At 37.1% G+C, this 25,598-nt stretch overlaps 1 protein-coding gene across 13 annotated transcripts in view; it reads left to right on the top strand.

Annotated features, from left to right (window-relative positions):
* Positions 1 to 25,598, top strand: part of MGA (MAX dimerization protein MGA) — a 159,983-nt gene that overhangs the window by 116,330 nt on the left and 18,055 nt on the right. For 5 of the 13 annotated variants that reach the window (XM_060005039.1, XM_060005040.1, XM_069540451.1 and 2 more), the window contains exons 10-17: positions 10,857 to 11,083; positions 12,328 to 12,504; positions 13,115 to 13,187; positions 14,500 to 15,017; positions 17,236 to 17,533; positions 19,187 to 19,813; positions 23,089 to 23,379; positions 23,561 to 25,071. In XM_060005039.1, coding sequence (XP_059861022.1) covers positions 10,857 to 11,083; positions 12,328 to 12,504; positions 13,115 to 13,187; positions 14,500 to 15,017; positions 17,236 to 17,533; positions 19,187 to 19,813; positions 23,089 to 23,379; positions 23,561 to 25,071 — 3,722 coding nt within the window. Of the gene's footprint in view, positions 1 to 10,856; positions 11,084 to 12,327; positions 12,505 to 13,114; positions 13,188 to 14,499; positions 15,018 to 16,023; positions 16,212 to 17,235; positions 17,534 to 19,186; positions 19,814 to 23,088; positions 23,380 to 23,560; positions 25,072 to 25,598 lie in introns of those variants that run through there. The other 8 variants (XM_069540454.1, XM_069540453.1, XM_069540450.1 and 5 more) reach the window with 8 other exon arrangements.

A 25,598-nucleotide genomic window follows, 5' to 3' on the forward strand; every position in this document is an offset into this window, starting at 1 on the left:
ATATATATATATAAATTATAAATGAAAATTTAGCAAATCAAATCCAAGAGTATATTTGAAGGATAAGTACATCATGGCCTAGTGGGGTTTATTCCAGGTCTGCAGGGTTAATTTAACACCTGAAAATAATCACTGTAGTTCACTGTTACCGTAACAGACTTTTTTAAAAATGCCATATGATAATTTCAATAGATATTTTGAAAAATTGACAAAATCCATTTCTGGTAAAAGTTCTTAAGTGCCCTAGGAATAGAAGGAGACTTCCTCAACCTGATAAGGAGCATCTATAAAAAACTCTACAGGGACATCCCTGGTGGCGCAGTGGATAAGATTTTGCACTCCCAATGTAGGGGGCCTGGTTTTGATCCCTGGTCAGGGAACTAGATCCCACATGCATGCCGCAAGTAAGAGTTCGCATGCCACAACTAAGGAACCCAAGTGCCGCAACTAAGGAACCCGTGAGCCGCAACTAAGACCAGTCACAACCAAATAAATAAATAAATATTATAACGCAAACAAAAAACAAAAAACACCTCTACAGCCAACGTACTAATGGTGCTGAGTGCTTTTCCCCAGAGATTAGGAGTGAGGAATATTGTCCTCTTTCATCATGTCTGTTTAACATCATACATTCTAGCCAGTGCAGTAAGGCATGAAAAAGAAAATGCATCCAGGTTGGAAAGGAAGCAATAAAATTGGCTTTTTCATAGATAGGGAAATTCTAGGGAATCTACAAAAAAGCTACTAGGACTGTAAGTTTAGTGAGGTTACAGCATACAACAATATCAGTATACAGTGTATTTGTATATATACCAATGAACAACTGGACATTGGAGTTAAAAATACCATTTAAAGAACATACAAAGAAATGAAATGCTTAAGGATAAGTTGCCAAAAAAACCCACTTTATACTAAAAAGTGCTTAGAGCACTTTAAAAGATCTAAGTAAATGGAGAGGTACACAGTTTTCATGCATCAGAGGACTCTGTTGGTAAGATACAGTTGTCCTCAGATTGATTTATAAATTTGATGCTGTTCCAATCAAAACCTCAACAGGCTTCTTCTGGTAGAAATTGGCGAGTTGTTTCTAAAATTTATATGGAAAACAAAGGACTTAGAATAGTCCTTTAATAAACAACTTTGATAAAGAACATAGTTGATAGACTTACACTACCTGATTTTAAGACTTACTATAAAGCTGATGTAATTGGGATAAAGAAAAAGGCATTCACATACCTCATTCTATTGCACTTGGCTTTATTGTGCTTTGCAGATACTGCAGTTTTTATAGATTGAAGGTTTGTGGCAATCTGGCGTCCAGCAAGTCTGTTGGCACCATTTTTTCCAGCAACATATGCTCCCTTCATGTCTTTGTGTTGTAGTTCGGTAATTCTCACAATATTTCAAACTTTTTCATTATAATTACACTTGTTTTGGTGATCTTTGATCAGTGACCTCTGATGTTACTAATGTAATTGTTTTGAGGCTCTAGGAATTGCACCGATATAAGATGGCAAATTTAATAAATGTTGTGTGTGTTCTGACTACTCTAGCTACTGGCTATTTCCCATCTCTCTCCCTCTCCTTGACCTCCCTATTCTCTGAGACACAACAGTATTGAAATTAGGCCGATTAATAACCCTACAATGGCATCCTAAGTTTTCAGGTGAAAGGAAGAGTCTTACATTTCTCATTTTAAATCAAAGTTGGAAATGATTAAGCTTAGTGATGAGGGCATGTCAAAAGCTGAGATGGGCTGAAAGCTAGGCCTCTTGCACCAGTTAGCCAAGTTGTGAATGCAAAGGAAAAGTTCTTGAAGGAAATTAAAAATGCTACTCCAGTGAACACATGAATAATAAGAAATCGAAACAGTCTTATTGCTGACATTCAGAAAGTTTAAGTGGTTTGAATAGAATATCAAACCAGTCACAACATTCCCTTAAGCCAAAGCCTAATCCAGAGCAAGGCCCTAACTCTCTTCAATTCTATGAAGGCTGCTGAGAGGTGAAGAAGCTCCAGAAGAAAAGTTTGAAGCTAGCTGTGCTGTGCTTGGTTCTTGAGGTTTATGGAAAGAAGCTGTCTCAATAACATAAAAGTGCAAGGAGAAGCAGCAAGTGCTGATATAGAAACTGCAGCAAGTTATCCAGATCTATCTCACATAATTAATGAAGGTTGCTACACTAAACTACAGATTTTCAATGTAGGCGAAACAGCGTTATGAAGGAAGAAGATGCCATCTGATACAATTCTGTTAGTTTTTGCATCACATATTTTGATGGTCTGTCATTAGGTGTGTAAATGTTTGTGATAGTTTCTTCTGGATGGATTCAACCTTTTATTAATATATAATGTCCTTTGTCTCTTGCAACCTTTTTGATTTAATGTTTACTTTGTCTGATCTTGGTGTAGCCATCACTGTTCTCTTTTAGTTATTACTTAGATGGAATATCATTTTCCATCCTTTCACTTTCAACCTGTTTGTATCTTTGGCTCTCAAGTGAGTCTCTTGTACACTTGAGGGTATAGTTGGATCATGCGTTTTTTTAATCAATTCTGCCAATCTTTCTTTTGATGGGAGAATTTAATCTATTTACATTTAAAATAATTATTGATAATAAGGGACTTCTGTCATTGTGCTGTTTGTTTTCTATATGCCTTAAAACTCTTTAGTTCCTCATTTCCTGCATTACTGTATTATTTTGTGTTTAGTTGATATTTTGTTGTGAAATGTTTAAATTTTTTCCTTATTTCCTTTATGGGTATTCTATAGCTATTTTTTTGTGGTTACCATAGGGGTTACATTTACCATCCTGAAGTTATAACATTCTAATTTGAATTTATACCAACTTAACTTGAATAACATAGAAAAACTCTTCTCCTTTATAGCTATGTTTCCATACCTTTTGGTTGTTGATGTCACAGTATTACATATTTATACATTGTGTGCTCAAAAACATAAATAATTTTTTAAAGTGCCTTAATTCTTTTTTTTTTTTTTTTTTTTTTTTTGCGATACGCGGGCCTCTCACTGTTGTGGCCTATCCCGTTGCGGAGCAACAGGCTCCGGACGCGCAGGCTCAGCGGCATGTGGGATCTTCCTGGACCAGGGCACGAACCCGTGTCCCCTGCATCGGCAGACGGACTCTCAACCACTGCGCCACCAGGGAAGCCCAGTGCCTTAATTCTTAAATTATGTAGAAAACAAGATTTGGAGTTATAAACTAAAAATACAGTAATACTAACTTTCATAGTAATGATTTTTTCCCTTTAAATGTATTACTCTCTCAAATCCTGTAGAAAATGGAAAGTGCAGTTACAAACCATTGTTACAATAATACTGGCTTTTATAACTGCCCATGTATTTACCTGTAGTGAGATCTTTATTTTTCCATATGTTTGAATTATTGTCTAGTGTCCTTTCATTTCACCTTGCAGAACTCCCTTGAATATTTTTTGCAGGCAGGTTTAATGGTCATGAACTACCTCAGCTTTTGTTTATCTGAGAATTTCTTAATTTCTCCCTCACTATTGAAGAACAGTTTTGCCACATACAGGATTTTAGCAATTTGAATAGATCAGCTCACTGTCTGGTGGCTTCCAAAGTTTCAGATGAGTAATCTGCTCATATTTCTATTGAGGATCCCTTGTGATGATTCGTTTCTCTCTTGCTGCTTGTCTTTCTCTTTTGAAAGTTTGATTATAATGTGTCTCAGTGTGGGTCTCTGTGAGTTCATCTTGGAATTTGTTGGGCTTTCTGGATGTTTATATTCATGTCTTTCCTTGAAGTTTGAAAGTTTTCAACTGTTATTTCTTCAGATGTTCTCTCTGCCCATTTCTTTTTCTCTTCTCTCTCTGGAATGCCTGTGATGCCTATATTGGTCCACTTGATGGTATCACACAGGTCCTTAGGCTCTGTTCACTTGTCTTTAATCTCTTTTATTCCTGTTCCTCAGACTCCATGATTTGCATTGTCTGATCTTCAAGTTCACTTATTCTTTCTTTTGCCTGTTCAAATCTGTCTTTGAATCCCTCTAGCTAATTTTTCATTTTAGTTACTGTACTTTCCAGCTCCAGGATTGCTTTTTGGTTTCCTTCAGGTTTTATGTCTCTTTATCAGTATTTCCATTTTACTTACACATTGTTTTCTTGACGTTCTCCACATCTTCCTTTATTTTTTTGAGTATCTTTAAGACAGTTGTTTTTAAAGTCTTTGGTATATCTGTCATTAGGTCCTTTTCAGGGACAGTTTGTTGATTTATTTTTTTCCTTTGAATTGGCCATACTTTCTTGTTTCTTTGTATGCCTTGTGATGTTTTGTGGAACACTGGACATTTGAGTCTAATAATGTGGTAACTCTGGAAATCAGATTCTCCTTCCTCAGAGTTTTGTGTTTGTTTGTTTTGTTATTTGTTTTTTTGATTGTTGTAGGCTGTCTTTTTGCCAAGGATCCGCCTGAGGTGTAAACTTAAGGTATTCTCAGGTCTTTTCTGAGCCTTTCATTGGGCATGCATAGTCACTTTCTGATTTTCCTCATACATGCAGGGTTTTGGTTTTTTTGTTCTGTTTTGTTTTTTGTTTTTTTAGTGTTCTAGTCTTTAGTGTCTGGCTCCCAAAAAGGGGAAAAAGTGAAAAATGAAGAGGAGAAAAGGGTGCTGTCCATTTAAATCCCCTGGAAGTTACTTAAGACAAAGGGGTAACGCCTTGCAATAGTGTGAGGAGCTTCAGCAGCAGTGGCTTCCTGCCTCTTTGTCTGCACCTCTGTTGCCAGAAGCGGCAGTCAGAACCGAGATCCCTGATATTTGGAAGACAAGGTCCTTTCTGCTCACCCTGGCTCCCACTGTGTGTAAGCTGCTCCAGGAACACATGCCCAGCTGCCTGCCAGGTGACAGGAGGGAAGAAGAATGGGTAGCTGCTATTGTGCCAAGAGCTGAAATTGAACACAAAATTTACTGTCCAGGTCTTCCCCTGGAAGTTGTAAGCCTTCAGCAGATTCCAGAGTTTCAAAATACATCAGACAGATTCTGTCAGTACAGTTGTTGTTCAGATTTGGAGTTATATATGCAGTGCTGCCTACTCCACCATCTTCCCAGAAACCTCTCAATATCCATTCTTAAATTAAAAAGCAAAAAACAAAAAAAACCAAAAAGCTGTTAGCAAGCAAAATTGACTATTGTAATGGTGCTCCTTCTCTTTTTCATCTGTAATTTCATTGCAATCCTAATCAAAATCTTGACAGCTTTTTATGTGAAGCTTGAAAAGCTGATTCCAAAATTTATATGAAAATGCAAGGACCTAGAAATAGCCAGGAGGGATGTTGAACATCTCATTTATAATTGGAAATGCAAACTACATCCACAGCAAGATTCCACTACATGCCTGCCAGAATGGTTATAACAAAAATCCTCTGATAATATCAACTCTTGATAAATGGGAACTCTCATGCACTGCTAATGGGAATGTAAATTGGTATAACCACTTTGGAAAGTAGTTTGACAGTACCTACTGAAATTGGTGATTCACATGCCCTTGATCTAGCAGTTTGACTCCTAAGTAATCAGCAGAACTGTGGTCTACAACAATGTTTATGGCACCATGACGCAGAGTAACTAAAATCTGAAAACAAACCCAGATACCTAATAGCAGTAGAATGAATAAATAATAGTATGAATAATCAGTGGAGTAGTATACCACAGTAAATATAAATGAATTATGTTCAACAGCATGTAGATGCATTTTACAGATATGTGTGTGAGAAGAAAAAAAGCTACGCAAAGAACACATCTCTGTAATCATGCTTTAAAGGTTTCAAAAGTAGGCAAAATTATTATTATATTTTTTAACATCTTTATTGGAGTATAATTGCTTTACAATGGTGCATTAGTTTCTGCTTTATAACAAAGTGAATCAGCTATACATATACATATATCCCCATATCTCCTCCCTCTTGCGTCTCCCTCCCACCCTCCCTATCCCATCCCTCTAGGTGGTCACAAAGCACTGAGCTGATCTCCCTGTACTATGCGGCTGCTTCCCACTAGCTATCTGTTTTACATTTGGTAGTGTATTTATGTCCATGCTACTCTCTCACTTCGTCCCAGCTTACCCTTCCCCCTCCCCGTGTCCTCAAGTCCATTCTCTACGTCTGCGTCTTTATTCCTGTCCTGCTCCTAGGTTCTTCAGAACCTTTTTTTTTTAGATTCCATATATATGTGTTAGCATACAGTATTTTTCTCTTTCTGACTTACTTCACTCTGTGTGGCAGACTTTAGGTCCATCCACCTCACTACAAATTACTCAGTTTCGTTTCTTTTTATGGCTGAGTAATATTCCATTGTATATATGTGCCACATCTTCTTTATCCATTCACCTGTTGATGGACACTTAGGTTGCTTCCATGTCCTGGCTATTGTAAATAGAGCTGCAGTGAACATTTTGGTACATGACTCTTTTTGAATTATGGTTTTCTCAGGGTATATGCCCAGTAGTGGGATTGCTGGGTCATATGGTAGTTCTATTTGTAGTTTTTTAAGGAACCTCCATACTGTTTTCCATAGTGGCTGTATCAATTTACATTCCCACCAACAGTGCAAGAGGGTTCCCTTTTCTCCACACCCTCTCCAGCATTTATTGTTTGTAGATTTTTTGATGATGGCCGGTCTGACTGGTATGAGGTGATACCTCATTGTAGTTTTGATTTGTATTTCTCTAATGATTAGTGATGTTGAGCATCCTTTTCATGTGTTTGTTGGCAATCTGTATGTCTTCTTTGGAGAAATGTCTATTTAGGTCTTCTGCCCATTTTTGGATTGGGTTGTTTGTTTTTTTGATATTGAGCTGCATGAGCTGCTTGTAAATTTTGGAGATTAATCCTTAGTCAGTTGCTTTATTTGCAATCATTTTCTCCCATTCTGAGGGTTGTCTTTTCATCTTGTTTATGTTTTCCTTTGCTGTGAAAAAGCTTTTAAGTTTCATTAGGTCCCATCTGTTTATTTTTGTTTTTATTTCCATTTCTCTAGGAGGCGAGTCAAAAAGGATCTTGCTGTGATTTATGTCATAAGAGTGTTCTACCTGTGTTTTCCTCTGAGAGTTTTATAGTGTCTGGCCTTACATTTAGGTCTTTAATCCATTTTGAGTTTATTTTTGTGTATGGTGTTAGGGAGTGTTCTAATTTCATTCTTTTACATGTAGCTGTCCAGTTTTCCCAGCACCACTTATTGAAGAGGCTTTTCTCCATTGTATATTTTTGCCTCCTTTTTCAAAATAAGGTGACCATATGTGTGTGAATTTATATCTGGGCTTTCTATCATGTTCCATTGATCTATATTTGTGTTTTTGTGCCAGTACCATACTGTCTTGATTACTATAGCTTTGTAGTATAGTCCAAAAGCAGGCAAAATTAAGCTATGATGTTTAGGTGTGATGTTTGGTGTTAAAAAAGGAAAGCAGGGAGGTGGCTGTCATTTAAGTGAGTCCCTTGTGGGAAGGATTATGACTGAGAAAAGCATGCAAAGGCTTCTGGGGTTTATGGCAGTATTTCATTTCTTAATCTGTAGAGTGTTTACATGGTTGTACAATATATTTGTTAATATGTATTAAGGTGTATATACATTGTTTCTGCACTTTATGGGTATTATATTTCACAATAAAAAGGTTGAAAATGGGGCTTCCCTGGTGGCGCAGTGGTTGAGAGTCTGCCTGCCAATGCAGGGGACACGGGTTCGTGCCCCGGTCCGGGAAGATCCCACATGCCTTGGAGCGGCTAGGCCCATGAGCCATGGCTGCTGAGCCTGCACGTCTGGAGCCTGTGCTCCTCAACGGGAGAGGCCACAACAATGAGAGGCCCACGTACAGGGAAAAAAAAAAAAAAAAAAAAAAAGGTTGAAAATGTCTTCAAAATAAGAGGGAGATGAATATAGTATGCTGATTATTAGCACAGCAGTTTTCTCGGACTTGCATGTCTAACACTTCATTTATGGAGCAAGTATGTTGGGCACTGCTAGGAGTGAGAGGAGTTAAGATATAGATAATTAGTTTCTAAGTCCATCTGTAAAAGGTTACTGTCAGTTTGATGAAACAGGTATATGGTAATCATGTAGATATATATTTATGGTAATTTTAAGTGCCACAGTAACAAAAGTGCCATGTGTTTTAAGTGTCATGAACAAAAGTCTTATCAAGAACTCAGAAGACAGAGTGATAACGCTAGGGAACCTCGGGAAGATAGTGTATTTTAGAAGGCATTTGAATAGAAATGAGGGGATATTGATTCTTTCTTGAAACAGGTTTCTGTGAATATATGCTACTCTGGTTCTCCCCTTATCCTGCCTTTGCTAGTAGCTCCCTTTATCTGGGTTTCAGATGAAGGGGTACGAGTATCTCTAGTGTATTGTGAGGGGAGCAGAGAAGTGCTCTATCTTGTATTCCAGGCTGTGTAAAGGAATCAAGTGGACAGCGGGCTAATGTAGTGTGAGGAAGTGGACTGTTGTTTTGGCCCTTGTGTGGAGCTGTCCATTTTCATGGCTTCAGGTGTAGTCTCTGCCAATGACAGTCCTAATTTTTATTGCTTATCCTACTTGGCTATGTTGCTGTCACTCCCATCACATGTCCTAAACAGAACTCAATTCAGTAGGTTTTGTGAACTCTCCTATTTATTGGAACCACCATTTTCCCTCTTATCCACAATTGAAACTTTAGAGTTATCTTTGATTCTCTATGAGGAATTAGGACGTTTTCAGACATTTTAAGAGGGTTTCTTCTGAAGTATTGTATATTTAGGAGTTACTATTTTCAAAAGAAAAAAAGATGAGAAAGGTTCTTTACTTATTATAATCAGTAGTTTATGGAGGCTTAGAAAATCGTTGAAACATGATTAAGGGAGGTAAGACAATAGTACTTGACCTGTCTGAAGGCTTTTATTTTTGTAGTAGAATTAATATGTGTGTGAAATAATTTGTAAAACTAGACAATAAAGCTTTAACCAAATGAGTGGTAGAGGCTCTATATACACCACCTTCATTGTAAGGTCATCCCTGGTTACCCTTTTATTATTGTTATTACTACTTTTAAGAGTTTTTTTTTTTGATGTGGACCTTTTTTTTTTTAAGTCTTTATTTGTTACAGTATTGCTTCTGTTTTATGTTTTGGGTTTTTTTTTGGCCATGAGGCATGTGGGATCATAGTTCCCTGACCAGGGATTGAACCTGCACCCCCTGCATTGGAAGGCAAAGTCTTAATCACTGGACTGCCAGGGAAGTCTCCCTGGTTACCCTTTTCAAAATTGCAACACTCCCCCTCAAAATACATACTCCCTAAACATACTGTTTACTTCTCTCTGCTTTGTTTTTTTCTCGTAAGCACTTATCAAAATCCAACATATTTTCATTATTTGTCTTATTGCCTGCCTTACCCTCTTCCCTCCAATTTAAATGTAAGCTCCATAAAGGCAGGGGTTTTTGTCAGTTTTGTTCATTACTGTATCTACAAAGTCTGATACATAGTGAACATTTAAATATTTGAATACATGAATGAATACTAGGGTTTAACCAGCCTTTGTGAATTACGTGATAAATAAGCTAAGTTATAAAAGTTGGTTAACAGAGACTGCTAAGTAGCTAATTAATTGGCCCAATCACATTCTAGCTCTGAAGGTTTTTTCCTCCCTATTTTAAGCCTTTTTTCAGTATTTTGTGGTTATGCTCTGAATGATGTTAGCCTTAGGAGACTTCGGGGCAAAATTGTTCTTTACTAGTTGGGTCTTAATGTTAGAGCAGGTGTACTTCTTATGAAATCAGGTAGCGGTTTGGATACTGCTTTGTTATAAAAGATTAAGTGTCTGATTAAGTGTCAGTTGCTGCGTAGTCACATTTTATGTGACTTTAGGCATAGATTTTGGGTCTTTGGTTCAGAATCAGCTATATCCTCTCAGAGCACTGACTATTGAAATTCAAAAAACAAGGTTTGCTTCTCTGTCTTCTTGATGGGATTGGGCAGTTTGCTTTAAGAATAAAGCCAGCAGCCTATTAACCTAGATCCTCCATTTAATTTGGTTAAATAATCAATGCATATTTTCCTTTCTGTAGAACTTGTTGATAGTATGATTTCATCTCAGTCAGGTTTCATTGCTTTTGTATTAAATGTATTTTTGCTCCTGTGCTGAGTTCAGGCTAACTTTTGAATACAATTTGTCATCAGAAGGCAACCGTAACAGCTCTGGAGCCAGATTGACTGGGTTTGATCCTGCTTTTGCCTCTTACTGATGGACTTGCCTGAACCTCAGCTTCTGCAAAATGGGAATAATAATACCTCAAGGACTATTGTTACAGTTACATGATTTAAAACATGTGAAGTGCTTAGAGTCTGTACATAGTAAGGTTCAATAAATATTTGTTATTTGTAAAATTAAAAACTGTAGTATAGAATGATTACCTTTCCAAGATACTAGAGGAAGTCTTTTCTGACCATGTTAAATATAATAGCATCTCCTGTTAACTCTTCATCCTTTATTTACCCAGCTATATTGTTCAACGGTGCTCTTCTTACTTGATACTATATGTTTATTAGTTTGTTTTCTCCTATGGGTTATAAACTCTGTGAAGGCAAGAACTTTGTTTTAATAGCTATTTTCACTCTAGTGTCTAAAACAGTATCTGATTTATAATAGGTATTCAACAAATATTTGGTTAATAGATGAATGAATTAAGGTGCATGAGGGCAACTAAAGGTTTTCTTAGGGGGCATCTGTTTGATTATTTTAATGAGTTGGTGCTTTTTATGAGGAGCATATTTTGTTTTGGCAATGCCGCAGTGAACTTTTGTTGCCAAAGGCATCTAACAATCTTACCCTTCTTTTTGTTAAGCTATATGTGAAACAGAGCCTGAACAGCCTGTTCGACATTACCCATTATGGGTGAAAGTAGAAGGTGAAGTAGATCCAGAGCCAGTTTATATCCCAACGCCTTCTGTCATTGAGCCTATGAAACCATTGTTGTTGCCTCAGCCAGAAGTTTTATCTACTACTGTAAAGGGCAAACTGCTCACTGGAATTAAACCTGCAAGGGCATATACTCCCAAACCCAATCCTGTGGTAAGCTTGGTGTTAACATCTTTTATTGAAAGTTACAAAAATCATTTGTAAAGTTGATGGGTTTCAACCAGATTTTTGGTTTGTATTCTGTGAATCATGGTGCTTTCAGGTAATATGTCTGCAAGCCATTTCCCTTTCTGATTTAGTCAGTTTAATTGATGGCACTTTAAAAAATGTCATTAAAAGTAAAGTGAATAGTAGTATGGTTGACCCTTGAGCAATACAGGGGTTAAGAGTGTGGACCCTCTGTGCAGTCAAAAGTCTGCATATAACGTTACATTTAACCCTCTGTGTCCATAATTCTGCATGTGTGGATTCAGCCAACCGAGGATCATGTAGTACTGTAGTATTTACTGTTGACGAAAAGGTGTGTAAGTGGACCTGTGCAGGATTACTGTAATTCTTAAAGATAGCCAGATCTCTCTTTAGAAGGATCATATAAAGATGGACCTTTTTTTTTTTTAAACGTGACTTGCAAAAGGTACTCTTATTCCTGTAGTATAGAATATTGAGTGATTAAGATGTATGTAGTACACATTATTAGAAAAGCATTAGGGAGAAGGTTTAAAAAATTACTGTGATCTTTTTAAAGCAAATTTTTTTATATACAGTAAAGTTCAAGATTTAAAATAACGTTTGCATGACCAGATGAAGATGATAGGTAAAAGAGCTGATGCTTCTCTTGTGTTAATAGCTTAAGCATATCTGATTATTAATAAATCCATTTCAGTCTTTACAGTCCATTAAATTGAAGAAGATCTTTTAGTGCAGTGCTATTCAGTGTGGTCTCGTACAGTGCTGATCTATAACTGTTTGTTATTAGTCTGTGATGAAATAAGTATAGAAAATGAGAGTAGATGTTGAGAAACTTTTGCTACAAGTTGATAGAGAAATTTTTATCTATTAAATCTAATACTGAAAGACCTGGCCTTTATTTTTCTGGTAATTTATTTTACAAAAGTTTCAGTCTGTGTGTGACAGGTAATTAAGAAATTTATCCTTCACTGCAGATAATTTGAGAAGCACTGCTCTGGTGTGCTGAATTTTCTTGAAAGAGAACCAGATCCTTTCTAACTGCCCCAAGATTCAGCACATACAAACTGTAATTGTACTATTTAACTTTAAAGTTTGCATTAAATTTTTTAAGTGTTGTAATAGAAGCAAAGATTAAACATCCTTTTCCTTTGGGAGTCCCAGAGACTTTTCCCCAGTGTTTGGAATGTTTTGTTGTATGAAACTTACAGATTCGGGAAGAAGACAAGGATCCAGTCTACTTGTACTTTGAAAGTATGATGACTTGTGCCCGAGTTCGAGTGTATGAACGAAAACAAGAGGAACAGAGACAACCATCACCATCACCATCACCATCGTTTCAGCAGCAGGGCTCATGTCATTCTAGTCCTGAGAACTGTAGTGTAAAGGTGAATTACTTATTGCGTAGATTTTTCTTTTTAACTTCCGATTCCCTGTTGCTGGTATTAGAATTTGCATTACTATTGGAATAATTTGAAATAATTCTGAACGGCAGAGAAGGTTTACATAATGTGTCTATCAATTTATATGTTTCTCTGCATGCCTATTCTAGAGAATATTCCCTTAAGGTCATTAAAAGTATTCTTTCTGATGTTGGAGTAACTTTTAAAAGTTTAAACATTTTTGGTTTTAATTAATGTGATTATTAGTATTTGCATCTTTCCACATTGGTGAATTTTCTAAATAACTGAAACTTGTTTCATTAAACATCAAATATTTTTCCTTCTTTACTAGAATTACACTATGAAGTGCACTGTTAATTCTTTCTTGGTAACTCAGTCACTGTCAAGGACATTAAACAGCAAGACTACTTGTTTTTACGGTTGTATAATATGATAGTAATGCACCTGTGCATGTGGATGTGAAGATGTTCTTTGAGCACTTTAATCTTTCTACCGTTTTAGGCTTCCTTGAGAAATTTAATTCTCATGTCCTAGTCTCTATTGATATTAAATATGTGTTGAATTGAAGTATTTTCTGTGTTACTCTCTTTGTCAGGAGCCAGATTCTGAACAGCAGCCCTTGAAACCAATCACCTGTGACCTGGAGGACGATTCTGATAAATCACAAGGTCAGAATGAAAACTAGGTCTTATCATTTGATAGTATTTATATTATATAGGTGTGGATTATACTAATAATGGGGGGAAATCAAAGCTACCAATCCAGAGCATGTCTACCTACCCTGTTTCTAGTTTTTGCTAAAAATAGAGATGATAGATAAGTTTTTTTCCAATTATTTGCTGTGTTTCTCACTCCTGTTCTAAGAAGTACAGTTTGTTGGTGTTGATATGGTATGTTGTTGCAAGAAACATTTAGGATGAAGTCAGTGATTTTCGTTTTTAAACTTCTTTATATAAAAACCTCAGCAATATTGGCATCATTAGCTACTGAAATTTTCCCTGGTGTTCTCAATAGTTGCCACAGTTGGAGAAATACAGAGGGAGAAAGGAGGGAGTATTGCTGATTTATCTAGTAAAGGCTACTGCCAGAATTACTATGGTGAAAGGTAGTGTCTAGGGAGTTAACTATTTGTTTTTGGTTTTGCTCTTTAAAACTTCAGACATTTAAGCAGCAGTGCCTCCTAACTTTTTTTTAATGGCATGATAAACACAAAAAATGGTAATGTTGTTAGCACACCGGGGCAAGTGGAGGAAGCTACCTATTAACATGACCACCCTGAAGGCTGAGGGGATCTGTATCCTGACATCTGTAACTATAGCACATTGGTTGGGAGATTCTGCTATAGAAATCTAGCTAGTGAATATACATTTAGTTAATATGTTGCCATGAATATAAGCACACTTGAGTGGTTTTGCATAAAATGTAGAAGTGGAGCAATCATATCTAGAGATACAGAAGTAATTCAGAAGTATTTACAGTGGAAACTAGAGATAGAGCTCACTTTTTTTTTTTTAAAAAACCAAACACCATCTCTCTTGCTGCTGTTCTTTAGGATTGACTTTACCCATCACATATTACAAAGCATCTTGCAAGTATCTTTGCTTTGCCCATATGGATAGCAAGTACACTATCCCAAATAAGCCTAACCTTGGTTATATACTTTGTTTGCAAGGTGATACTTTCTTAGGTAATAGTTAATGGCTTTTTAGGGCAGTCTTAAGAGGGACTCCCTTTTATTGAGAGCCCAGTGAGCAGAATAGTGAAGATTTTATAGTCTGATTATCTGGAATCTTTTTTTTCATGGAAAATTCCCAAATTATGAGTGTCAAATTACCACTGAAAGTACCTGGGAATGGGACACTGGGCAACTGTTGAATTTCTATGCCCCTGGCAGTTTCTGAGAACTCAGGAAAAATAAAAATTTTTCAAAGTTCAGTACAAAATTCTGTGATACAGAAATATCTTTCAATTCTTTATCAGAAAAGAGCTGGAAGTCTTCCTGCAATGAAGGGGAATCCTCTTCTACCTCCTATGTGCATCAGAGGTCACCTGGCGGTCCCACCAAACTGATAGAAATCATCTCAGACTGCAACTGGGAGGAGGATCGGAACAAGATTTTGAGCATCTTATCGCAGCACATCAATAGCAACATGCCACAGTCACTTAAGGTGGGCAGCTTCATCATTGAGTTGGCTTCTCAGCGAAAGAGCCGGGGTGAAAAGAATCCTCCTGTTTATTCTTCTCGTGTGAAAATCTCTATGCCATCATGTCAAGACCAAGATGATATGGCTGAGAAATCTGGATCAGAGACTCCTGACGGTCCATTATCCCCTGGGAAAATGGATGATATCTCTCCCGTGCAGACAGATGCCCTGGATTCAGTGAGGGAGAGATTACATGGAGGCAAAGGTCTGCCCTTTTATGCAGGGCTTTCTCCTGCAGGGAAGCTTGTGGCCTATAAACGTAAACCCAGTTCAAGCACATCTGGGCTTATCCAGGTGAGAATTATCTTTAATCTGGATGTAGCACCTTTTTATACTTAGGAAACACCTTGATTTTTCAGAACCCTTTGTGGGCCTTATATTACTTATCTTCACATTTCCTGGGAACTGGGTGACAAAATCATTACCTCTTTTTGTAATAGGCCTAGGTTAGATGCATACCTAGGGTGAATTTTTGGCACATTTACAAACAGAAAGGTAGAGTACTATATTGGCGTATAGTTTTCTTTCTAGTCTTCCTAGAAAGTTGCTCTTAAACTGTATTACCTGGGCTGCAGTGATATTTTGACAGTCAAGCAAGGAGAGTAAGGGATTCAGTCTAGTTCTTGGGATTATTATTAGCAGACAGCTTTTAAAATAAACAAGGTGAAACTGACTTTTAAGATAGGCAGTATGTTTGGAAACTTGGGAGAAAATTTAAATTTAGAACGGTGTTATTCAAATACATAAATATAAAAATGAGCCACAATTTACTTATTTTTTCTTTATTTGATTCATAGAGTTTTTGCAGTCTAATCATTGTTGTAGGGCAAATATCTATATCCCTGCTGTTAAGTAATTCAGGCAGGTATATTAGTAAAATTATACTGGCATTAGAAAATCCTTTGGAAAGAAAAGTTCTGAGGTAAAATGTCACAGTCAAAAAGCTTTTCTCTTTTTGTTCAGTGACATATCAAATGCACTTTTATATCATAGTACCAAATGTGGGTTAGTGTCTGACTTTATTGCTAAGGTTACTTGACTTCACTAGCTCAACTGCTTCTCTGGGCTAAGGTCTGTTCCATTGTTATGACTGATCTATTTAATTAAAAACTTTCTGTTGCGGTTGCTATGTAACTGCTTCTGTTGATATTTCTTAAACTCTTAATGATGAGAAGAGTGTTTTCTCCTTGTTTCATTTATTGATTGATACTTTGAGAACAGAGACTTACCTGAGATCATTTCTAGTGAGATTAAACACCCCTCAGATACAGTCATAGAAATTTTGTGTTCTCCTCTGTAGGACTCAGAAAGCCACTGTAAAATATGAACCTGCATAAGCAGTCAGGCCACTGTTATAAGGTATGCTTTGGGGGAGCTACTGAGTAGTGTTCAGAGCAAGTCCCAAAGGAGCAGATAGGGGTATCTGATCCAGACTCCACAGAACCTGGAAGACTATATAGTAAAGCTTACTTTAGGATGGAAAGATCGTATTCTTTGTATCAAACATGGGGCAAAGATATTCCTGATCTTTCTGGAAATAATAACAATTTTACTTAAGTAGCAAAGAGTAATTTTGTGTCTTAGAAGAGAGAGGAGCTTGGTGTAGCTATTCTCCTCACCAGTTCCCTATTAATTTAGAGAGTAGGATTTTCCCCACCTCACTCCACTCCCTCACCCCTTTAAATGATGGAAAAGAGAGACAGGAAAGGGTATCTCCTCTAGTCACTTAGCAATATGACATAGAGAACTTGGGTAAGAAACTTGGGAGGTTTTTGTTTTCTTTTTTTAAAAATGATTCTCATGCCTAAGATGGGGTGGTCTGTCAACTCAGGCAGTAGAGAAAAATCTTTACCTCATTCATTGATTCATTTTCTTCTGACAATTTAAAAAATTACTATGAGTTTCAACTAGCATTTATCTTGAGTCCAAGTTTTGTCCAAAAGATGAAGACAATTATCTTCAAAGTTGAGTTTTTTGAAAATTGAAAACTAAGGTGACTTTGTGGCTTAGGTATTTGTAACAGTGGCTTTCTCATAAGTTAAAGTAGACTCACCATATATTTTTCAAGTATGAAGGATGCTTATGAGAAGGGTTCATCATGCCACTGGTCTTGTCAGATTTCATGGAACACAGTTACTCATATTTTTTGCTGATGATTGTTAATAGCTTAACCAGAGTTGCATGTTGACAAGTAAAACAATTGGATGGTTTTCCTTAGATTTGACTGTATCTTACACATATCTAGGATGCAGGTATGATGAGTTTCTAAGATTCTCTGTTTCCAAACTACCAAAATGAAGGAGATGAGATTAGTTTAGAGTATCAGATGACAACATTTTTTTCCATCTCCTAAATACTCAGATTATACCAAATGGAAAAAGTCCATTTCTTTTTCCCTTTAAATCTGAAAAACAGACTTTTAAAACCTGGTAAAAATGAAACCCTTGTCAAGGGAGATGAGTTAGCAAGAGAATTTTATCTTTACAGAATTTCTCTTTGCCACTTGTTTCAGGTTAATGGTAAGAGTTACCCGCAGGCTAAGTTGCTATTGGGACAGATGGGGGCATTGCATCCAGCCAATAGGCTAGCTGCTTATATCACAGGCAGGTTGCGACCCTCAGTCCTGGACCTCTCAACCCTCAGTACTGTCATCTCCAAGGTAGCATCCAATGCCAAGGTGGCTGCATCCAGGAAACCACGTACCCTGTTGCCTTCAACATCCAATTCCAAAACGGCATCCTCCTCCAGCGCTACAACAAATCGCCCTGGGAAGAATCTGAAGGCATTTGTCCCGGCGAAAAGACCAATTGGTAAGTTGGACTGTATATACGTTTTCCAAAGGGTTGTAACCTGGTGCTGGGCCAGTGGATACAGATACGGGGGTTGTAAAACTTAGAGAAATATAGAAGTTGGCATTATTTTTTTTCTTGATGTCTATCTTGCCTGAATTTTTTAGTAACTCTTCTGATGACCTACAATACTAGATGAACTGAATTTGAGTTAGTTTTACAGTTATTTCCAGACTTTTAGACTGGTTTTATTAATGTAGAAAAAGACTTAGGTTTTTAATTTTGTTTTTCAAAAGGGAAGATGTATTCTTAAATACTTTCCCTAATTTACTATTTTTCCTATGAGGACTGGTGTTTTTGGTACCAGTCATATGTATGTTTCTTGAACCTAATGAAACCAAGGAGCTAGCAAAATCAAAGTGGGTTGAGTTAGTATTAGTCTTAGAGTAGAAGGCTCTTGTAAAATAGAATTTTGGAAACAGTGCTTTATTATATTCGTCCCTGTTCTGTGAGTAAAAACCTCATTTGTTTAACATTGCAGTGCTAGAGTCTGTAAAAAATTACCTTCTTGAAATCATTTGTGTTTTAGCATTGAGAGTATATACAGTTGGTTTACTGGATTCCTCTTTTTGTTGTTTCAGATCTATTTAGGAATGTTAAGTAAAAATGTCATTTGCTCTATTTTTATTCCTCTAATAGGAAATTGAAATCTCTGGCTAAATGCTGGACTTGTGTGAAGATGGAGGATAGGCCTTGCCTTAAAAAGAACCCATTTTACCTCTTTCTTAAAAAGTAGCTTCAGTTGGTGATTTTTAAAAAAGATAGTCTTATCCTGCCCTCTTTTTTTTTTTTTTTGGCGGTACGTGGGCCTCTCACTCTTGTGGCCGCTCCCGTTGCGGAGTACATGCTCCGGACGCGCAGGCTCAGCGGCCATGGCTCACGGGCCCAGCCACTCCGCGGCATGTGGGATCTTCCCGGACCGGGGCATGAGCCCGCGTCCCCTGCATCGGCAGGCGGACTCTCAACCATTGCGCCACCGGGGAAGCCCCCTGCCCTCTTTTAAAAAATGTCTTTATACATTTTAGAAAAATGCAAAACTTTACTGTCTTGTAAAAGGACAGCAATAAAGAGGTGGAGGTGCTGGGACAGGAGGAAGTGATGGAAAAAAGTTTTAAAATTAGAATTAGGAATACAGTTTCAACTTCTTATTTTCTTCATCTGTTTTTATTCATTCATTCAGAGAGCACACAGAGAAACAGTTGTATTAAGTTGGAAGCTAGGCAGAAATCCACACCCAGAGAGAAAGGGTATGGGCGTCCTTTCTAATGAGGAGGAGTGCAATCTCTTCATCTGTTTTAGATGATGAAGTTGTGTGCTGCTGTACTGTCTTTTTAGTGTCCTGGCAATTTGATTATATTGCATAACCAAAAGAATTTCAGAAGGAACACCCAATTTCAATCCCTTTGTTAAAGTTAGAATTTTAAAGGTTTGGTTTGGGTGGAGAGGTGTGTTTGATTTCTGTGGGTGGAAATTGGCATGTGTAATGCAGGTAAGAAATTTCTTAATACCTGTAAGAAATTGACCCAGTGGTGCACAATATGTTGATAAACACAATCACTACAAGGATAAAATATGAGAACTGAAGATTTTTGACCAGCAAATTTTTATTTGCAGCGGCTCGACCCTCTCCTGGTGGTGTGTTCACACAGTTTGTGATGAGTAAAGTTGGAGCCCTGCAACAGAAGATACCTGGAGTTAGCACACCCCAACCCCTAACAGGGCCACAGAAGTTCAGTATCAGACCTTCTCCAGTAATGGTCGTCACACCTGTGGTTTCTTCTGAGCCAGTTCAGGTGTGCAGTCCTGTGACTGCTGCTGTCACTACTACCACCCCTCAAGTGTTTTTAGAGAATGTTACTGCTGTGACACCTGTGACTGCTATTTCTGACGTGGGAACTAAGGAAACTACTTATTCTTCTGGTGCCCCCACTGCAGGGGTTGTTGAGGTCTCTGAAACTAATACCAGCACCCTTGTAACACCTACCCAGTCTACAGCCACTGTGAACCTTATCAAAACGACTGGGATAACTACCCCTGTGGCTTCAGTTGCTTTTCCTAAGTCTTTGGTAGCATCTCCTCCAACCATAACTCTTCCTGTTGCTTCCACTGCCTCCACCTCCATAGTCGTGGTGACCACAGCTGCATCTTCCTCCATGGTGACCACACCAACTTCATCTCTGAGCTCTGTTCCCATTATACTCTCGGGAATTGATGGGAGTCCACCAGTGAGCCAGAGACCAGGTAAGGCCTAGATGTTACAAGCTGGTTTACTCAGCTGTTTATATAACTTTGTGGTTTTGATAGGATTATAGATATATCAGGTGTTTCTGCTATAACATGATACATATATTCCTAAAAATCATTACATTCTGCAAAACTGAACACTGAAAATAATAGAGCTTGTGGTAAAGATAGGGTTAGGACAATCACTGAAAATTCATGCAATTTTGTAACCAGAGCGCTAATAAAACCTGTAACTGGTACTTTAGAGATAAACAGCGTTGACAGATGGTTTAATGGGGCTAGAGATTTCTTCAGGAGATTAACGATATTCAAAAACATTAGAATGGAAATGCTGGCTGAAGAATACTGCATATGGGAGTGGAACTCTGAGCCAGTAGAGCAGCGTTAAGGTGGGCACAGGAGGAAGTGCAGCCTGTTGTGTGCTGAGAGCTGGGGACGCATATCTCTGAGGACGGAACCATATGTAGTTGTTCCCTGTTTTGGGGGTGGGAGGGCTGCTGCTTTATATTTAAAAAAGATTGGAGGGCTTCTGCTTCTGCTGCAGCCAAGCTGAGGGCCCTTTCTCTCCTCCTTGCTTAAGATTAAAATTCTAGGTCCTCTTTCTTAGTAAAAATCATTTATGAATCAGCCCAACTCCTATATACTACTGACATTATTCTCCTGCTTAATTACTATATGTAAACTGATTGAAATAGAAGTAAGGAGGCATATTTCTTTGTTCTGGACTCTGATATTTTATATGTTAAGTTTATAGTTAAAATGAAATTTTTTCTCTTGTTGGCTTAGTTTAAGTGAATTTGAAATAGGAATAGTTCAACACTTTGGTAATTTTTCTATCTTAATTCAACCAGCTAAAGCAAGTTGTTCTCTTAGTAGACTCTAAGAGGAATTACTGTGGAAAAGAGTATGAAAGACTTTGCAGGATTTAAGGGGGAATAAAATAGCCAACAGCAGTTCTGTCTTGGTAACTGATAGTTTTCCTACTAAATATTTTTGTCTTTAGGGGCATGGTCCAAATCCCTCTTGATATTTTAGGAAAGAAGTGATTTATAAATTGAAGTGCTGTTGAAAGGAAAAATGGATGACAGTATCAAATTTGTTGTCTTTTGCTACTTCCTGTAAATAAACATACCAAAAATGGCTAATATATAATTTCAAAAGTAAGATAGTTGTTGATGAAGCTGTTTTGATTTCCTGTGTATCTCAAGGTTCATATCTTGTCATATTTTAACTGGTCATGTCTTCTAAATCATGGATTCTAACCTTTCTTTATATTTTTAATTGTCATGAAACTGTAAAACAGTTTACCTTTTGTAGTTCATTGTCTCTCAGATTTCAGTCACTTGGAACATACATTCAGGTATTTTGCTCTGATTCCCATTTGTACTATCATACAATTGACATAATATTTTTATTTAAATCCAGTCATTTGTTCACTTAAATGTACTTTTAAAAGGAGCAGTATTACTGTTATTGGAAACCAACATTACTTGCCAAAATAGAGGGTAGCCTCATAAATAAATACACTGAAACAATAATAAAAAGTATCAAATACTAGCCAGCTACTGTAAGTTCTTAACATGTGGCTTGCTATTTCTGTTAATGAAGAAAGTTAGAAAACGTTGGCATAATATTAAAGACATAATATCAAAGACTGGTAATTTCTTCTGTATTTTAATCAAAAGATTAAAATGCTGACAATGTGATATGGTGTTATTCTATATCCACCTACCACCTAAAAGTGTCTTCTGTAATACTACTTGAGGAAATACTAATGTTAACAGATTTTCTTACCTGCTCTTTTATAAATGGAGCTGACTCAAATCACTGCCAACTTCTAAGGAAGTGTATAATTTTGTTATAGGTTCATAAAGTAGATCTCAACTTTGGGATTTAGACAACTCTGACTTTTTCATTTGACTTTCCTTCTTTTTGTCTTTCCCTTCTTCCCCTCTCACGCATATTAATAAGTAATCACATATTTAGTGTGTGTATTAAAGGCTGCTTTTGGAGTTATTTGGTTTTGAATCACTCTCTAAAATTTAATGTGAATAGAAATGTTCAGGAAATTAAGAATGCTTTAACATGTTTCTTAATTCACATAAGATAGATGAATTTGTTTTAAGTTGCACACTATTTTTCATAAACAGTTTGGTCTTTGTGTTTTATTTCATTTTCAAAAGTAGTCATGGATCTTCTATATATAATTTGTCATGTAAATCTTAGGAGCTTCACTTTGTTTTAGAAATTTGATATGTTTTTTGGGCAGAGTACCTATCTGATAGAATATCACATATTAAAATCTTTGTTTTGTTTGGCTTGTTGATTTTTATATTTAGTGACAAACTGATGAAAAATTTTATTTAATAATGTTTTAAAAAAAGGGGTAATTGGAAATAATAATGTTAAAGAAGTTCAGTAATTTGAATGGTAATGTTAGACCACTTTCATTTATGCTTACTATTACGTTATTCCTTCCTCTTTATTCCTGTGACCCAAAACCTAGCTGTAGATTACTCATATTATTTTTTTTCATGTCCTTAGTATTTTCTTCCAGACATTAAAGTGAATCTTTAGGTACTATTAATATTTTGAAATCTCTTTTAATTCACATCTTCTGCATTAAATTTCTGCTTTTTCTGTTTGTTTTAAAACTATCTTTTGCCTCTTCCTAACCAGGCTTTATTTCCCTGCTTCTTTGATGTCTCTTAATTTCATTCCATTTTTTGGGGGTATGTATTTTTTTCCTTCTGAAAAATAATTTCCACAAATCTTTATGCTTTGCTTATTTATCAGTGAATTTTACAAGCCAAGAAGTTTTTAGTACTTTGTGATTTTTAGTCCTTGACTTTTTCTTACTTGAGTAAGACCTGTGAAACTAAGTCATAAGTCTATTAAGTGTTAACAGCCTGAATTTTTAAGTTGAACAAGAGAATTTTATCTTGAACTTTAATGAGAACCAGGTTAAGAGGCCATGTTTTTCATTAGGCAGAAGTGTTATCTCTTTAAATGCACCTCTTGACAATTGATACTTTCTTTTTTACCAATCTAAATGTAAGGCCCTGCAATGTCTGGCTAATACTTAGGTTTAAAGTAAATTGTCTCAGCCATAAGACTAGTAAGTAGTGTATCATGGACGGACAGGATTTTAGCAACTCTGTAGTTTAAAGTAGAAGTTATATGTAGCATGGTTAGATCCTATGTCATAATTATTTTTTCCCAAGTATTAAAGGGAAATTCTGATACTATGTTTCCCATTTCCTGTTTTTCAGAAAATGCTCCTCAGATTCCAGTGGCTACTCCACAGGTCTCTCCTAACACAGTGAAACGTGCTGGACCTCGATTGTTGTTGATTCCAGTGCAGCAGGGTTCTCCTACTCTTAGACCTGTCCCAAACACACAACTTCAGGGACATCGGATGGTCTTGCAGCCTGTTAGGAGCCCAAGTGGAATGAACCTGTTCAGGCACCCTAATGGGCAGATTGTCCAGCTCCTCCCTTTGCATCAGCTTCGAGGCTCTAATACCCAGCCCAACTTACAGCCTGTCATGTTTCGGAACCCAGGTATAAAATTAGAGATATTTCTGATAAGTTTCTCTTTTCTTGAATCATTTGGTCATATGGTATGTTAATACACCAGGATTGGTCTTCTTAGTGTCTTGGAATCACCTGTTAGAAAAGAAATGCATACTTTGGAAGTCTTGATTTGGGCAGTGGTGATTTAAAATGTTCTTTTTCTTACCAGGGTCTGTGATGGGAATCCGGTTACCCACTCCTTCCAAACCTTCAGAGACTCCACCATCTTCTGCTTCATCCTCCTCTTTCTCTGTTATGAATCCTGTAATTCAGACTGTTGGGTCTTCTCCAGCAATGAATGTTATCACTCAGGCACCATCATTGCTTTCTTCTGGACCTAGTTTTGTGTCTCAGTCTGGTACATTGACTCTGAGGATTTCCCCTCCTGAACCACAAAGCTTTGCAAGCAAAACAGGCTCTGAAACCAAAATAACCTATAGTTCAGGAGGGCAGCCTGTTGGTACAGCCAGTCTTATTCCTCTCCAGTCTGGTAGTTTTGCCTTGTTGCAGCTCCCAGGACAAAAGCCTGTTCCCAGCTCCATTCTTCAGCATGTTGCTTCACTTCAGATGAAAAGAGAATCTCAGAATGCAGACCAAAAAGATGAAACAAGCTTTTTAAAAAGAGAACAGGAAACTAAGAAGGCCCTGCAGTCAGGAGGAGAAGCTATAGACCCTGAGGCTAATATAATAAAGCAAAACTCAGGAGCTACTGTCTCAGAAGAAACTCTGAATGATTCCTTGGAAGATGGGGGTGATCATTTAGATGAAGAATCCCTTACAGAAGAAGGTCCTGCAACTGTTAAACCTTCTCAGCATGCCTATAGCACTGGCTCACACACAGGTGAAGACTATAAAAATGTTGATGAAGAGTATGGGATTAGGAATCATAACAGTTCCAAAGAAAAACTGACTGTTCTGGAAGTTAAGACCATTTCTGGAAGAGCCAGTAATATGACAGTCCAAAGTGTGAGTAATGTGCAGCTTAAAAAACTTGATGTGAAAGTGGAACAGCAGAAAGGCTTAGACAATCCAGGGGAAAAATCAAATGAATTTCTAATTATCTCTAAAGAAGAAAGTAAACTTGAATTTTCAGGGAGCAGAGTTGTGGAGCAGCAATCTAATCCAAAGCCAGAGGCCAAGGAGAAGGGATGTGGAGATTCTCTGGAGAAGGACAGCATTAGGGAGAGGTGGAGAAAACACCTAAAGGGCCCTTTGACCCAGAAATGTGTTAGAACTTCACAAGAATGCAAGAAAGAGACAGATGAGCAGTTAATTAAAGAAACAGAAACTTGTCAGGAAAATTCAGATGTGTTTCAACAAGAACACGGCATCTCTGATTTACTTGGAAAAAGTGGAACTACTGAGAATGCCAGAATTTTAAAAACTGAATGTGATTCTTGGAGTAGGATTTCTAGTCCTGCAGCCTTCTCCATATTTCCTAGGAGAGCTACCAAAGGGAGCAGAGGGGAAGGACATTTTCAAGGTCACTTACTGCTATCAGGAGAACAGATAAAACCAAAGCAAGAGAAGAAGGGTGGGAGAAGCAGTGCTGACTTCACTGTTTTGGATTTGGAAGAGGATGATGAGGAAGATGAGAATGAGAAAACCGATGATTCTATTGATGAGATTGTGGATGTTGTTTCTGACTACCAGAGTGAGGAGGTTGATGATGTAGAAAAGGTGGTGAGCCCATTTTTGTTGTGACTGAAACCTCAAGAATTTAAATGATTCATTAGAGACAGTAGTTTTTCCAGAAGATCACTAAGACGTGATACATTGATTTGGATGCCTAGGTTTAGATCATGATTAAATGACTTTGTAGTTTTTGGGCTGTGTCAGTCAGGTAACATTTATTGAGCTTATATTGAGCTTTGAGACTTGTCTGATATTATAGGAAGGCTGACTTAAGCCTTAGGGGGATAGATGCTTGAGAGTCCCTATCAAATTAGGTTTTTAAGAAAAAGTCTGAAACCACTACTCCCATTCAGTCTCAGTTTCTTTGACATTTTGTATGTGAAGTGATTGTAGCTTATCCGGTAGATATATATAAGAAACAGGGAATAGGCAGCCTTAGAACTGGAAGATAATTTATCTACCTGCATTTATAGAGATGTTTTTCTTTTTGGAGAGAAACGAAAAATACTATTTAATATTTTAATACAACCCTGCCTAAAGTTGTTTTTAATCATCTCCTAAAATTAGTGTCT

Source organism: Delphinus delphis, chromosome 2 (assembly GCF_949987515.2).
Source record: "Delphinus delphis chromosome 2, mDelDel1.2, whole genome shotgun sequence".
In the NCBI taxonomy this organism is placed as follows: domain Eukaryota; kingdom Metazoa; phylum Chordata; class Mammalia; order Artiodactyla; family Delphinidae; genus Delphinus; species Delphinus delphis.